This window comes from Leguminivora glycinivorella, chromosome 16, assembly GCF_023078275.1.
Source record: "Leguminivora glycinivorella isolate SPB_JAAS2020 chromosome 16, LegGlyc_1.1, whole genome shotgun sequence".
Lineage (NCBI taxonomy): Eukaryota > Metazoa > Arthropoda > Insecta > Lepidoptera > Tortricidae > Leguminivora > Leguminivora glycinivorella.
This window is the reverse complement of record NC_062986.1, coordinates 8,518,986-8,532,860: the sequence shown is the minus strand read 5'-3', so window position 1 is coordinate 8,532,860 and position 13,875 is coordinate 8,518,986. Positions and strand designations below refer to the sequence as shown.

Here is a 13,875-nt window from a genome sequence, read left to right as displayed (position 1 = left end):
TGATTTTGACAATTGACATTGACAGTCGGTACCAGGTCGGTACACAGCAGTATACAGTGCCAAACGCTGCGTTGTATTTACAATGTCCAAATAAAAATCAAATACTTCATTGATTTACTGTGCGACTTGGATCAATTCACAACAACTAGTTTAAGTAAACACTTTGAGTGTTAGGTAAAATTATAACCTCTGGAAAAGGGATCCCTGTTAGACTACAACGATGTCTGCAACTGTAACTTCTTCGTCCGCATTTGCAGAACAATCCAAGCAAAAAACGTAATGTTTCATACATTTTTATAAGCATTGTTGTCTTATTATTTCTTGGATGTCTTTTTACTAACCAACATTTTTGTCCTTAGCTTGTTTTGTGGCGATGTGAATGGGAACTTCCTCAGCTTGTTTTCCCGCGTTGAGACCATTGTAAAGAAGTCTGGTCCTTTTGATGTTTTGCTATGCGTGGGAAATTTCTTTGGCGAAGATAATTCACAGTTGGATGCTTACAAAATGGGGTATAGAAAAGGTAATTTAAATATAGGAGATATCATAGGAAAACTTAATTTGTGCTTGTTTTTAAATGTTGTAGGGTGTAACATTTTTTTTTAGTTCCAGTACCTACTTATGTTTTTGGACCCAGCAACAGTGATCATTGTCAATATTACTGTGAAGAAGGATCTGAAATCGTCCCTAATGTGGTTTATATGGGTAAGATATTAATGTACAAATCTATGCTCCTAGTTTTTATCTAGTAAAATTTTCAATTTGTTTTGAGAACTCATTGGAAACAACTGGAATATGGTTTTATTGTTTCTTAACAGCAACTTACTATTTCTAGGAAAAAGGGGCATCTTCACAACAAGCCAAGACATTAAAATAGCATACTTAAGTGGTTTATCCCGCAGAGAACTCGGCAAAGACATGCCCATGTGTACATTTGAGCCAAGTGACTGCAGTGCCGTAAGAGATGCTTGTTTCCGAGGCCAGAGTGAATACAGGGGTGTTGACATACTGATTACTACTCTGTGGCCTGCAGGGATACAGCAGGATGAAACTCAAAAGGTAATATGTGACTGCTTTGAATTATAAAAGTATTTTATGCTTATTCCTTATAAAAGCAATATTTACAACTTCATATTTAAACTTTATGATGGCTCCAATAATCCAATATTTGTATTAAATATTCTGGAGTAAGTTTTAATCCACAAAATGGGATGTTAATTTTGGTAGAGGCCTGTGCTTTAAAAAATGTTGGCCATATAGGTTTCCTTGTTGTTGTCATTTTCCATAATTTCCTTACATTTTTTTTATTTGTAGGTAGAAATAGAGCAAGAAAGAACATCAGATTTAATAGCATGGCTAACTATGCATATTAAACCAAGGTATCATTTGGTGCCTTCACCAAATAAATATTTCGCGAGGCAACCTTACAGGTAACATTATATACTATGTTCGCTTGTAACTTTTTTTATGTAAGTTTGTATTCTATTGACCTTTGCAAAATTTTCTTAACAAATTAGTTATTAATTTTTCTTGACTTGTGCCTAAAAATTATTTTCATATCACGCTTTTTCTACAGAAACCTAAGTGTCCATCAAGACTATAGAGAAAGTGCAACTAGGTTCATAGCATTAGCGCCCGTTGGTAACAAGACTAAAGATAAATGGATCTACGCTTGTTCACTACAGTCCATCAGTAAGATGCGTATGACAGACTTGCTGCAGGCAACCACTGATGAAACGGCTTGTCCGTTTGATCCGGAGCTGTTGAAGCAGCATCAGCCAGGGAAGGTTGTTAAGGTAATGTATGATTGAATCATTATTACAAATGCATTTCACCAGCATTTGAAGTACGGTAGCTTTGTGGCATTCCGCAATGCCTTGAAAGAGGCAAGTCTACACTGATTAAGCTTTGAGCGGCAAATTACTCGTGAAGCAGTTGGATCTGTGTTAACAGTGTACCCGCTTCTCAAAAACCAGCTATATCTTGTGCTCTCATGCAATAATTTTTTTTTGTGGTCCACTAGGCAAAATTAATTGAAGAAGGATGGATAAGGATCAAACTTACTGAGCAAAAATAAAGTCTAGATTTTTGTTTTGTAGTTTACTGGCAACGGGCAATTCTTCTACGACATGGACGCAAAAGATGATGACCACGGCGGCAAAAGAAAAAGGAGGGGCGACCATCAAGACAGAAAGAGGAGGGAATTCGATCAAGGTTTGTTGCTCCAAATAAATTCAAGGGTCATTGCAGACACTTCTAAATTGAAAGTTGTATGTATGTTGATGAGTTGTATATAATATAAATAATATAGAATCGCTCGTTACGATTTATAGTCGGCTACCAATCAATAGCGTCCACTAAGATCTGGCCCTCCTCTAAAATTCCTTTAAATTTCGGCCCACATGAAAAAAGTTTGCCCACCACTGTTTTAACCTACCTAAAATATTATACAACATAAGTAGGTGTATGAAGACGTTTACGCATCGTCGTCGCTGAACGCATCCGTACCGATTCCGCGTCGATATATTTGGGGACACCGTTATCCGTTTTCAGCACATTATCAGATCCGATATCGGATGTCGGGAGGATTTCAATAGAAAAAATCAAAGATGGCGCCTGTAATGTATGGGATATCGGTCCGACATCCGATATGGGATCAGATAATGTGAAAACGCACTAAAGACAGATTATGATATGATACAACAGATTAAACGAAGGTTGCAATTGCAATGCAATTACGTTTGCTCAAAACGTGCGAAGACTGCCAAAATCGACGTCATCTGGCTTGGCTTGATTCTAATATAAAATATTTATCCGCAGATCAATGCTGGTTCTGCCTGGCGTCACCAACTGTGGAGAAGCACCTCGTCATATGTGTGGGCGAGCATTGCTATCTCGCTCTGCCCAAGGGGCCTCTCACTCCGGACCATGTCCTGATATTACCTATTACACATCACCAATCGCTGGTTAAAGTAAGTATAAGATATTTACTATTGTGTTTTAATAAAAACTCAAGGGATTTAGATCAATTTGTTTTTTAAAATTGACTATGCTATATTTTAATTTTATGTCTAGAAGTTCATTACATAATTTAATTAATAAGCAGTCATTAAAAACCATTTCAATAACGTCTCTACGGCGTTCTATTTGAAGGTCTGGATAATATAACACATAACATATTTGAAGGAACATGGCCAACACGGGGCAGATTTATTAAATTTCGACCACTGTGTGTCCATAACGTCTCTAATTGTTAAACGTTTATATTCCAAAAATAGGACTGACAAGTAATGGACAATAATTATTCATAGATTCAATAATTCAATTTCGCCGTTTTTCACAGGTTTTCGAGTGACAAAACCGATCACTAGATATTAAAAAATCGGCCCCCATTTTATTATATATATATTTTAATGAACTATGAATTCAATATTACATGCCATTATTAAATGTAGTATTTTCTCCTAATTTCAACATTCTAAAGCCCATTTTCCCCTCCCAGGCGCCCGAAGAAGTAGCAACAGATATAAAGAAGTTCAAAGCCGCGCTCCGCAACATGTATGAAGCCAGTGGCAAGGCGGTCGTGTTCTTCGAGAGGAACTTCAAGTCATCTCATATGCAGATACAGTGCGTGCCGGTACCGAGGGCTAGCGAGCCACAGATACTTGAGGTGTTCCAGGTAAACAATACTATAAGACCAGTAGTAACTTTTAACAAACGTACGCCAGGCGGTATGAATGTGTGCGCGCCGTGTACGTACGCAACACAAGCAAGCGAATGAGAAAGATTCATTCCCGTTCATTCTCACGAGATTGCGCGGAGCGCATACATACACACTCGCGGCGTACGTTTGTTAGAAGACTGACCGAGGGCTATCGAGCCTGTTGATTTGATAATAGACACATTGTTCTTCGAGAGGAACTTCAAGCCGTCACACATGCAGATACAGTGCGCTTCAAATGTATGTTACTTCATTAATGTCCAATTTATTTTTAAACAATCTTAATCGAATGTTTATACCTGACATGTAACTTGGCTTTATCAATAAACTATTGTATTGTATTGTATTATATGAAAAAGGCGCGTTCCTAGCACACAGTCTAAGCTCGTGTAGGTGAACGGGTACTATGCTTGTATGAGTGAGATATGACAGGTCGACTGTTCGCGTTTTTGACAGGCCTGTGAGGTAACCGAGAGGAGGTGGGCGGCACTTTAAGCGGGGAGCGGGAGTGGCCATACTGTACGATATTACTGTTTATTATACTGTGCTTGAGGTGTTCCAGGTAGGCTATAGTCCGGCGTCATAGTTTTGTTACAGAAAATGCGCGCCCTGGTACCTACTTATGCTTGTTTGTAATTGAAATCTTATTGTGATTCGATTGTTTCGATTATCACTTGATAAGTATTCTTCGACAGCCACATTCGGATGTTGATTAAAAACAGTACTCTTTTAGATGTCTGATCTTAGCAGCATGCTCTTTTGTACAAGGCTTCTAGGGCTAGTGACTAGTGACCGTCCGCCACAATCGATAGTAATAATCGGAGAAAGTTTCTTACGACAGAGTGTAAAAACTGTTCTCCCAACATCCATACTAATATTATAAACGGGAAAGTGTATGTGTCTGTCACAGACCAACCCCTATAGACATCCATTACAAGACGACTCGCGGTCGCCAGCCTTCCTAGTATTTGCACTGATATAAGCGCGGGCGCTCGCCGTGCCCGATCAGTATCGACCAAGTAACAGACCCGAAAGCAGCGCGTGTTTTTCGCACTAAAAAATTGGAAAAGGGTATTTTGATGCCTTAAAGATGTCCACCTGTAGTGTGAAATGGTGTGGAAAGGTAACAAGAAGCTCAAATTTAAAAACAGACGGCATTACATTCCACAAATAAGTCATATTTATAATTTATTCAGAGCATAGGTCAACTTACATTGGCCACTTACGCGTCAGTAGAGGGACAGTCATACTTCTATCCCTTTTCATCTGGCGCGACTGCCCGCCGTCCTTGAAACTGCCAATCACAGCGCGCTTAACACATTCCCCGCCCGCTCCTCGCACCCCAAACACTGGTGACTCGTATCGCGAACAAAATATACAATTAAACGGATTTTAAGAAATGTTTCACCCTTAAGACTTTACATCGGACGATGATAGCGATTGATTCTGGGCCTGGCTCGACTATTTGATCGACAACGTGTATGTTCTGTCAGGTAACTTAATTGTCTTAATATTTGCGGTTTCTGTTCTTGTGAAACTGTTATTTATGCTCGGAATTTACAATTAAACGGATTTTAAGAAATGTTTCACCCTTAAGACTTTACATCGGACGATGATAGCGATTGATTCTGGGCCTGGCTCGACTATTTGATCGACAAGGTGTATGTTCTGTCAGGTATAGGGTTGTAAAAAAGGGTATTTTGATGCCTTAAAGATGTCCACCTTGTAGTGTATAGGTGTCTCGAGTACATATGGCAGTCGGTGTCCGAGCGAGATAGAGGACGGACGTGCGGTGTGTATTGGCGAGCCAACCCGATGTATATAGCATAATAGCGTGACATTACAAGTGGCGACGAGGATAAAAGCAAGTACTTACCACGTGAATCTAGTATTCGGAAAAGATGGGATAGAAACATAAGTAACATAACCTATAAAATCGAGTAACGATGCGCCATGATGCACCGTTATCTTTTTGTAAACAGGTTTGGTTACCTGCCGTTTTAAATTACTGGCATTCTTAGTAGTTTCGGAACGTAATGAAGCTAAATGAAAGTGTTCATTAAATACTACAAAGCGAAATGATTATAACGGCAGTTTTTCAAGAATTAAGTCAAAACCAAATAAAAATAAATGAAATGTTATTTCTTTCAACCGCGCGAATATAAACCTTAAGCAGGTAACCGAACGATGCAATTAATAAAACGTTTGAGGTAATTGTCAACATACGGCCAGCCTTCCTAGATTGTCATGCCTATACAGGTGTTGGTGTGTGGCTCCTACCTACCTAGTAAACGGTTTGGTTACCTACCTAGATTGCAAATTGTTTTTAGGTACCAAAATGTTATTTGAGTTTATGTGTAGTGGGTTTATAAAATTGATTTATTACATAAATCACAGCCCGGAATCATTACAATAATTTCCGTCCAACCAAAAGAAATGATATTTATTTTTAATTAGTGAAGTTACCATCTACCTGTTGGTTGGTTTAATACACAAAATTATGTGATGTTGCTAAACTTATGAATGGTTAAGCTATTTACCTAAATAAGGCATTTACTTGAATGATAAAATGTTGTACAACCATCACACTTAAATGTCCTATGGTAGCATTAGTCGATGTTTGAGAGTAAGGTGAAAACCAAAACAAACTAGATAAATACTTACCTAAGTATACTTACTTACATGGGTGAATTTACGTAAAAGTAACGTAAGTCACGACTTCATTAAGTGGTTATTTGAACTACAGCTGCAAATGAAAGGATCTATGCATATGTCGGGAAAGTAACACTTATATAGAGATAGATTATCACTTGAACGTGAATCTTGAATTGATTGAACATGCCATAAAATCGTGACTAATACTCTTGTCGCGGATGACTTATGTAAACATTCCTAACGCCGATTTCGAGCAGTTTTATCTGAGTATTTAATTACTTAAAAACCAGAAAACCAGATGGGTTCACTTTAAGTGCTAAATATACCTACTTATAATAAATAAAGAAATATACACCCTGTTGTTATTGGATTACGTTAACTTTTAATTTATCTAAGAAACTAGCGTCGTAATTCTTGCGGTTATCGAGTAAAAAAAAAAAGTGTTGAACACAACAATTCCTAATGTTATTTGTTTTGACATATGCCGTCAATCACTTGACTCTAACTTGAATGTTATTCTTAAGGGTCTCTCACAATAATAAATTAATTTATTATGTATGAAAAGGATGAACATTTTTTATTGCATATTTACCTAAAAGTGATATACAGGATGGTTCTTGATAATTAACCTAACAACGTGTCAAATTTAACGAAAAAAAAACACAGTATAGAAAAAAAAACACATTTTTGAAGCACTTATGATAAGCAGTTTCCATCTGAGTATTAAATTACTTTGTCAGTAAAGTCGGCAGAAAAAAAAAGAGACATTAAACGGAGGTGCAACTCTGTACATTCAATTGTATCGACCATTTAATTGGCACCTAAGTACTATGAAATTTTATGCCATTTGTGGCTGAAAATAAGGCATTAAATTGCGAATTTGGAAACAGCACATGGAGGTGCACTCTGTACATTCAATTGTATTGTTTAGTATCGACCATTTAATTGGCATCTAAATACTGTGAAATTTTATGCCATTTGTGGCTGAAAATAAGGCATTAAATTGCGAATTTGGAAACAGCACATGGAGGTGCACTCTGTACATTCAATTGTATTGTTTAGTTTCGACCATTTAATTGGCACTTAAATACTAAGAAATTTTATGCCATTTGTGGTTGAAAATAAGGCATTAAATTGCGAAGTTGGATACAGCAGATAATACTGATCATTAAATTGTTATAAACAGTAGTTAAATAGCAATAGGAAAAAAAAACTGAACATTGAATTGTTGCAAATATCAGCTTAATGATAATAACCTAAACACGAAGTAAATTACGGTTATACTGGTTGAACGTGTGCTTAAATGACGCTTAGATCAGATAATAAATACTATCTGAGCCTTCAATTGTCATAATAATAGATTGACGTCGGTCAATAAATATCATTAAATTGAAACCGAAATAAATTACACATATGAAAGAAAAAATACCAAGGCCTCCAGTGCCTGAGAGTCTGAGACAACTACCCCAGTAAAACACTCAAGTACAATGACTGAGTACTTTGAGATAGCATAAGTTGAAATATTTTCAATAGAATATATTTTGACTTGTGTTAGTTAGAATCATTAAATTGATTGGGTACAGGTTGCCCCAAGAAAGTCCAGTATGGCTTCTTAATTGTCGTTGGAGGCATTTGACAGCGAAGGTGATCCTACATCAGTGGGAATTCGGTGGGAGCGCTGGAAAAAAACACTCTTTATATACCTAGATGCCGCTAACGTCAATCAGAGTGAAAAGAGTGAAAAAAAAAGACAGTGCATTGGTTTGACATTGCATTGTATATAAAAAACACGTAGTGGTGCAGCTGAATTTAATAAAATTAAGCGAACGCTTGATACATTTCAACAACGCGAAAAAAAAAAACAAGTTGCTAACTCTGCTTATCGTCAACAAGGCTTTGTCAGGTATGGGTGACCTCAAGAGAAAGACATGCCTGTTTAAGTTGATCTATGATAGATTTTCAAAGACAATCTACGTCAGTTGAAAATCATTACAAAAATATATTGGTACTGAAGGTACTCGTTATCAGTTAGGGTAATAGGTACATACTGCAGAGATTCATGTAGGTGAATCTCATATAAGTCAGGTGTCCAGTTAAAACAAATAAACTAATGGATCTGTGAGCCTCTATTGAACTAATATAGGAAAAAAAATAAGAAATAAAAATGCTGAACTTGTTTGCGTAATTTCACGGGAGGATATTGAAATGTGGTCTCTCTTTCGTGAATACATATTAAAGATTTTCCAAGCGAACTAGTAACCTAAGTTTGTAAATTTATAAAATAAATCTCACTAGTGACCTTATTTCGTCTGGTCAAGAAAATGAACAAAAGGACAACAATCAGCGGCTGAATCAGCTTTGTCTGTAGTGATTGTAAAATGTTAAATAATCACAGATTTCAATGCTTCACGTCAATTATCTAGGTACCTAACTACCTACAATTCACATTATTTAGAGGTTAGGGAACATGATTCTATATATAAATGAATTGATAGACGGATGTGAAGTTGAGGGTACAACTGAGAGAAATTTGCCTTGTGAATCTAACTCGTCTTGTTGCGTGTTTATTTGTTTGAAACAATAGTATTTTAGTATTAAAGGGAATAAATCACAATATTGATGATACAAGTCGAATTTGTACGAACCAAACAACGAGGTCAAACTTGTTAAAATATATTTTATTGAATCAGCTAAACATATGTTTAAAACAATATGTGACATGTGCTTTTACAAAATCGACTTGCTGGTTTAAATAAAACATTGGTTCAAAAAAATCAATAATAATTCCTCCCACGAACGCTCCGGCTGTGGAATGAGCTATGTCAAGGTATTCCCGATGAACTACAGTATGGGGTTCTAAAATAAAAAGGAGTATACAAGTTTCTAATGTGTCGGCGACGCACATGTGACACCCCTTGAGTTGCAGGCGTCCATAGGTTACGGTGACCGCTTTCAATTAGGAGGCCCTATAACTGTTTGCCACCGACGTGGTATATAAAAAAAAAAAACATTGTAGAAGGTAGTTACACTTAACAACATCAAACTTGTAGTTGGAATGAAAGAACACGTAGGCGCAATTTAAAAAAACAAAATTGAAATGTTGAAAGAACATGAAATCTAGTTGTTTTTCTCTCCGTGTGACACATAAATAAACGCGGAGTCTGTCAAGATATCACATCTCCTGCAGGAATTTAAAGACACAGCTGCAAAAACAAAATCAAATCGTGGTACCTTGGGAGAAACACTGTGCTTACCTACTAAACTACCTCGTAGTTCGGTGAGCTGTATAAGTATACTGTTACTCCTGTTACTCCGGTCAATTTCAGTATGACTTGATGCCTTGTAAATGGGCATGCTGATTTGTTCGGTTAACAGCGCAAAGAAAGTAAATCAAGGAGATAATATTTGGGTAATAATTTAGATGATATTTTATCAAAGGAATGGAATGCACTCCCACCATAGATGTTCCCAGAAAAATACGACCTCGGTCTCTTTAAGATAAAAGTGAATATGCTAAGTATTACTGAATCGGTGAGCTCCATCTTCGACTATGTCTTCACCTTCCATCAGGTGTGACTATGGTCAATCGCCAATCAGCCAAAAAAAAAGTGGTTTTGTAATTTCTTTAATAATCATATTATAAAATAGCCTAGCCTAAGAGTTAAGATCTTAAGATAGATAAAGAGATAATAATAATAAAAAAAAGATGTTGATAAAATACTTTAAAAGAAAAGTGTTATCTAAAATATATACATACTGTGTAGATATAAATCGGATGTTAGTATAATTGGGTCAATTGGGTAAGCACTTCTTAAATAGTATATGAACAGCTATCTATTTTAGAAAATTAATCGTTGATTACTTTGTGTGGTACAAAGTATCTACGAGAAAGAAAGCTGACCATGATGAAACAAAATCAATAAAACGATAAAGTGGATACGTGACCCTGAATCGGATTTTAATGCATATTCTATATAGGTAGTATCTCTATGTATTACAATGCAATGAATCACGAGCCCTTTCGATCCAGAGAAAAAAAAACTGGAGACAGTAAAAGTTTTGATAACTATGCACTGCAATTTATAATTAAATTTATGAGTAGGTAGATCTAACTAAACATTATAATATCCGTAAGTATTATGAATTGCATTAGATGAAATGAAAAATGAAATAAAATGAAATAAATGTTTATTCAAAAACTAAACTTACAACTAAATTTATCTTCTGCCAAATCAGAGTATGGTTTGTCGGCAGACGAGGCTCCAGATACATTAGGTTCTATAACGAAATACTTATATGTACTATTTACTAGTTACTAGCAATAATAGGTGCATATAATGAAGTATAGGGCCGATACAATCAGTTATCATCAATAATTACCAAATATACATTAGACGCCTGACAAGCGACCTATTAAAAAAATGTAAATCATGAAAAGGTATGAAATTAGTGAAATATTATTGTACGAGCCGTACACCTTAGATGATATGATTCTTGATGGTTGATTGTAGTCTTGATAGAAACACTGATTTTTGATACACTTATAAATTTATTGATAACCAATGTATACTGAGTACTAGCTAGGAGCACGTATAAACGTAAACTAATGCATAAGTCGATGTATAGCGTAATCGCAAATACAGCAATCAATCAATCAATCAATCATTATTTATTTGCAATAAAACATAACTAAATGCATGCAAATGCAATCAAGCAATGCAAAGCAATTCTAATCAAGTCATAATTATATTAATTTTAATGCTGACGCGAGAAATGTGCGATGCTTGCATTGTACAATTATATTGTATGCTATTGAAGAAAAAAAAACACTCATATATGTATATAAATATTAAAAAAAAAAAATGTACTAATCTAGTTTTCAAAACAGTCTGAATTGAAAAAGGTAACAGATTTAAAGAAGAAAGAATGAGACTGACATCTAGGAATTGTAGTTAATAAAACACACAAGTATGTTTGAGTATACACTGCAGGTGGTGGTGCAGCGTCCGCTCTGAGTCAACCCTCAGACCGGAATGTCCTAAACATATGACTAAAGATAGAAAATTAATCCCTAATTATAACACTACTTCACATACAGTACTAAGTGGTAAAGACGGAGATTATCAAGTTAGGAATGACGAAAGTGGGCAGACAATTAGAATAAATGTACACTGTCTGTTTGTTAGTCCGTCTTTCACGGCAAAACGGAGCGACAAATCGACGTAATTTTTTCATTGGACATAGTTGGAGAGATGGAGAGTGACATAGGCTACTTTTTGTCTCTTTTTAACGCGAGCGAAGCCGCGGGAAAAAGCTAGTACGATAATTATATTTTACTTTTTTTTTCAGGATGAAGCGGGCATCAACAGTATACAGATAGAAGTGCTGCCGCCGTACTCTGAGATGAGCCAAGTCGCCACGCCGGGAACTCCCTACTTCCACGCGGAGCTGCCCAGCGGCGAGCAACTCTTCGCTCACACGAAGCAGAACTTCCCTCTGCAGTTCGGGAGGTATGTGATCCCACGGAACGGCAGACAGCGAACACAAACAACAAACAAGAACTTTTGAAGTATTGATATTGGACCGATACCGAGCCATCGCCAAGTTATAATGCTGACCGATTTTGGCTTAAATCAAAGGAATGTTCAATAAACAATATTTTTATTTATTTATTTAAACAAAGTGGCAAGTTATCTCTAAGTAGGACTTAGAGGTTTCAATATCGCCCAAATGGACACTATTTTGTTTGTAATGATATGAATTGATGTGTCAACATGTCGTCAAAATTAATTTTGCATACATCAAAGGCTAGGCTAAGGCGCAAGCAACAGCCGTGTTTGGTGACAGTTGAGTCTATAGTACCTATTCATGAAACTGTCAGCGTCACAATATGCACTGACGAGATTAATATCTTGTGAGTGCATTAAGTCGCCTTCCTTTAAATATCAAGACGTATTAGTCTGACCGGCGAGTCGCTGCACAAGCATATTTTCAGAATTCTATATAATTGTGGCAACAATTTTACATGTCAAACAGACTGTCAACCTCTGTTCGTTCATAACCTCAACCTTTGTCTCAGTGTATTTATTACGGATGTTATAATGGCTAAACCGATCAGGAGCAGTGTGAGAAGCATGCTATTTTCGATAATCTGTAACTGGAATTAGGTTCGAAATGATGAAAATAAACGAATACGAAAAAAAACGAATATTCGCACTATGCTTCGGGTTACCAGCTAAAGAATTTTTTGAATTTGCTGGTTTTTTTTTTGTGCAGTGATTCGATGGTTAGTCTCTAGCTTACCTAGTCTTCCTAAGAATTATTTTTTTAAATCTTATTCCTTCTTCAGAGACGTCCTCTCGAGCCCTGAGATCCTAGACTGCGAGGATAAAGCGGACTGGCGGCAGTGCCTCCTCAGCCGCGACCAAGAAGACGTATACGTCACAGACTTCAGGAAAAAGTTCCGCCCATACGACTTCACTGCGGACGACGATAGCGATTGATTCTGGGCCTGGCTCGAGTATTTGATCGACAAGATGTACATGTATGTTATGTCAGGTAACTTCATTGTCTTAATATTTGCGGTTTCAGTTTTTGTGAAACTGTTATTTATGCTCGGAATTTACAATTAAACGGATTTTAAGAAATGTTTCACCCTTAAGACTTTACATCGGACGATGATAGCGATTGATTCTGGGCCTGGCTTGAGTATTTGATTGACAAGATGAGTGTTATATCAGTTACCTTCATTGTCTTTAATATTTATAACTTCTGACTCCGAGACTGCTGCTGACGACGATAGTGATGGATTCTGGGCCCTATTAAAGTACTTGCTTGATAAAATGTACGTTATGTCGCGTTAATTACATATATAATAAAAAAAGTTGTATATATTCAAGCATTCATCTTTGCTGTTATAGTCATTAGGTACAAGGTGCTATTCATGCATCGAAGCTTCAATATTTTTTGTTAAAAATATAAATTTTCGGTAAAGTTCTGGTTTTGGCCCTGCAATATCCTATACAGTTATTAATCTATTCTATCACTACTCTATATTTAAAAAGAACCATATATGTATAATAAGTATAAAAAAAAATCCATGCCGAAAGGACGAGTACAGTCGCCGGCATAAAGAAGTGATGATTTATGTACCTTGTCATATTAACGTCTTGTTTGAAATGTCATACGAAATTGTTAATCGATTAAAGGCGACAAGGTAGAGGTACAGAAATCATCACTCCTTTATGCCGGTGACTGTATCTAGTTTACATCGCGCGCGAGAAACCGTCACGTCCGTCATTTGTTTGCCCTGCAAGTGGGATGATTTTAGTCAAATGATAGCAGTTAATGAAACCTACCTTTACATTGTGTAAATAAAAATGTTGTAAAACGACATGAAAGTATAAAAATGTAATTATTTTTCTCCAAATGTATTTAATAATACATGTAAATTTTAAGTGTAACTTTTAAGAAAGAAATAAAACCACAAAGTTTCAAGTAAA

The 13,875-nt window shown here is 36.3% G+C and overlaps 1 protein-coding gene across 1 annotated transcript; it reads left to right on the top strand.

Moving 5' to 3' along the window:
* Positions 1-50: 50 nt before the first annotated feature.
* Positions 51-13,875, top strand: LOC125234646 (CWF19-like protein 1). Its single transcript, XM_048140977.1, has 11 exons — positions 51-276; positions 360-520; positions 604-702; positions 833-1,056; positions 1,312-1,427; positions 1,574-1,793; positions 2,097-2,211; positions 2,818-2,969; positions 3,500-3,676; positions 11,723-11,883; positions 12,723-13,875. Exons 1-11 carry the CDS (start codon positions 221-223, stop codon positions 12,874-12,876), a joined length of 1,635 nt encoding a protein of 544 aa, XP_047996934.1. The 5' UTR covers positions 51-220; the 3' UTR covers positions 12,877-13,875.

What these genes read in the sequence shown, in the direction of transcription:
- LOC125234646 (XM_048140977.1), top strand. Translation starts at nt 221, where the DNA reads ATGTCTGCAACTGTAACTTCTTCGTCCGCATTTGCAGAACAATCCAAG. An exon ending in CAAAATGGGGTATAGAAAAG is followed by an intron (nt 521 to 603) that starts GTAATTTAAATA and finishes ATTTTTTTTTAG; the next exon opens with TTCCAGTACCTACTTATGTT. An exon ending in TTCGCGAGGCAACCTTACAG is followed by an intron (nt 1,428 to 1,573) that starts GTAACATTATAT and finishes CTTTTTCTACAG; the next exon opens with AAACCTAAGTGTCCATCAAG.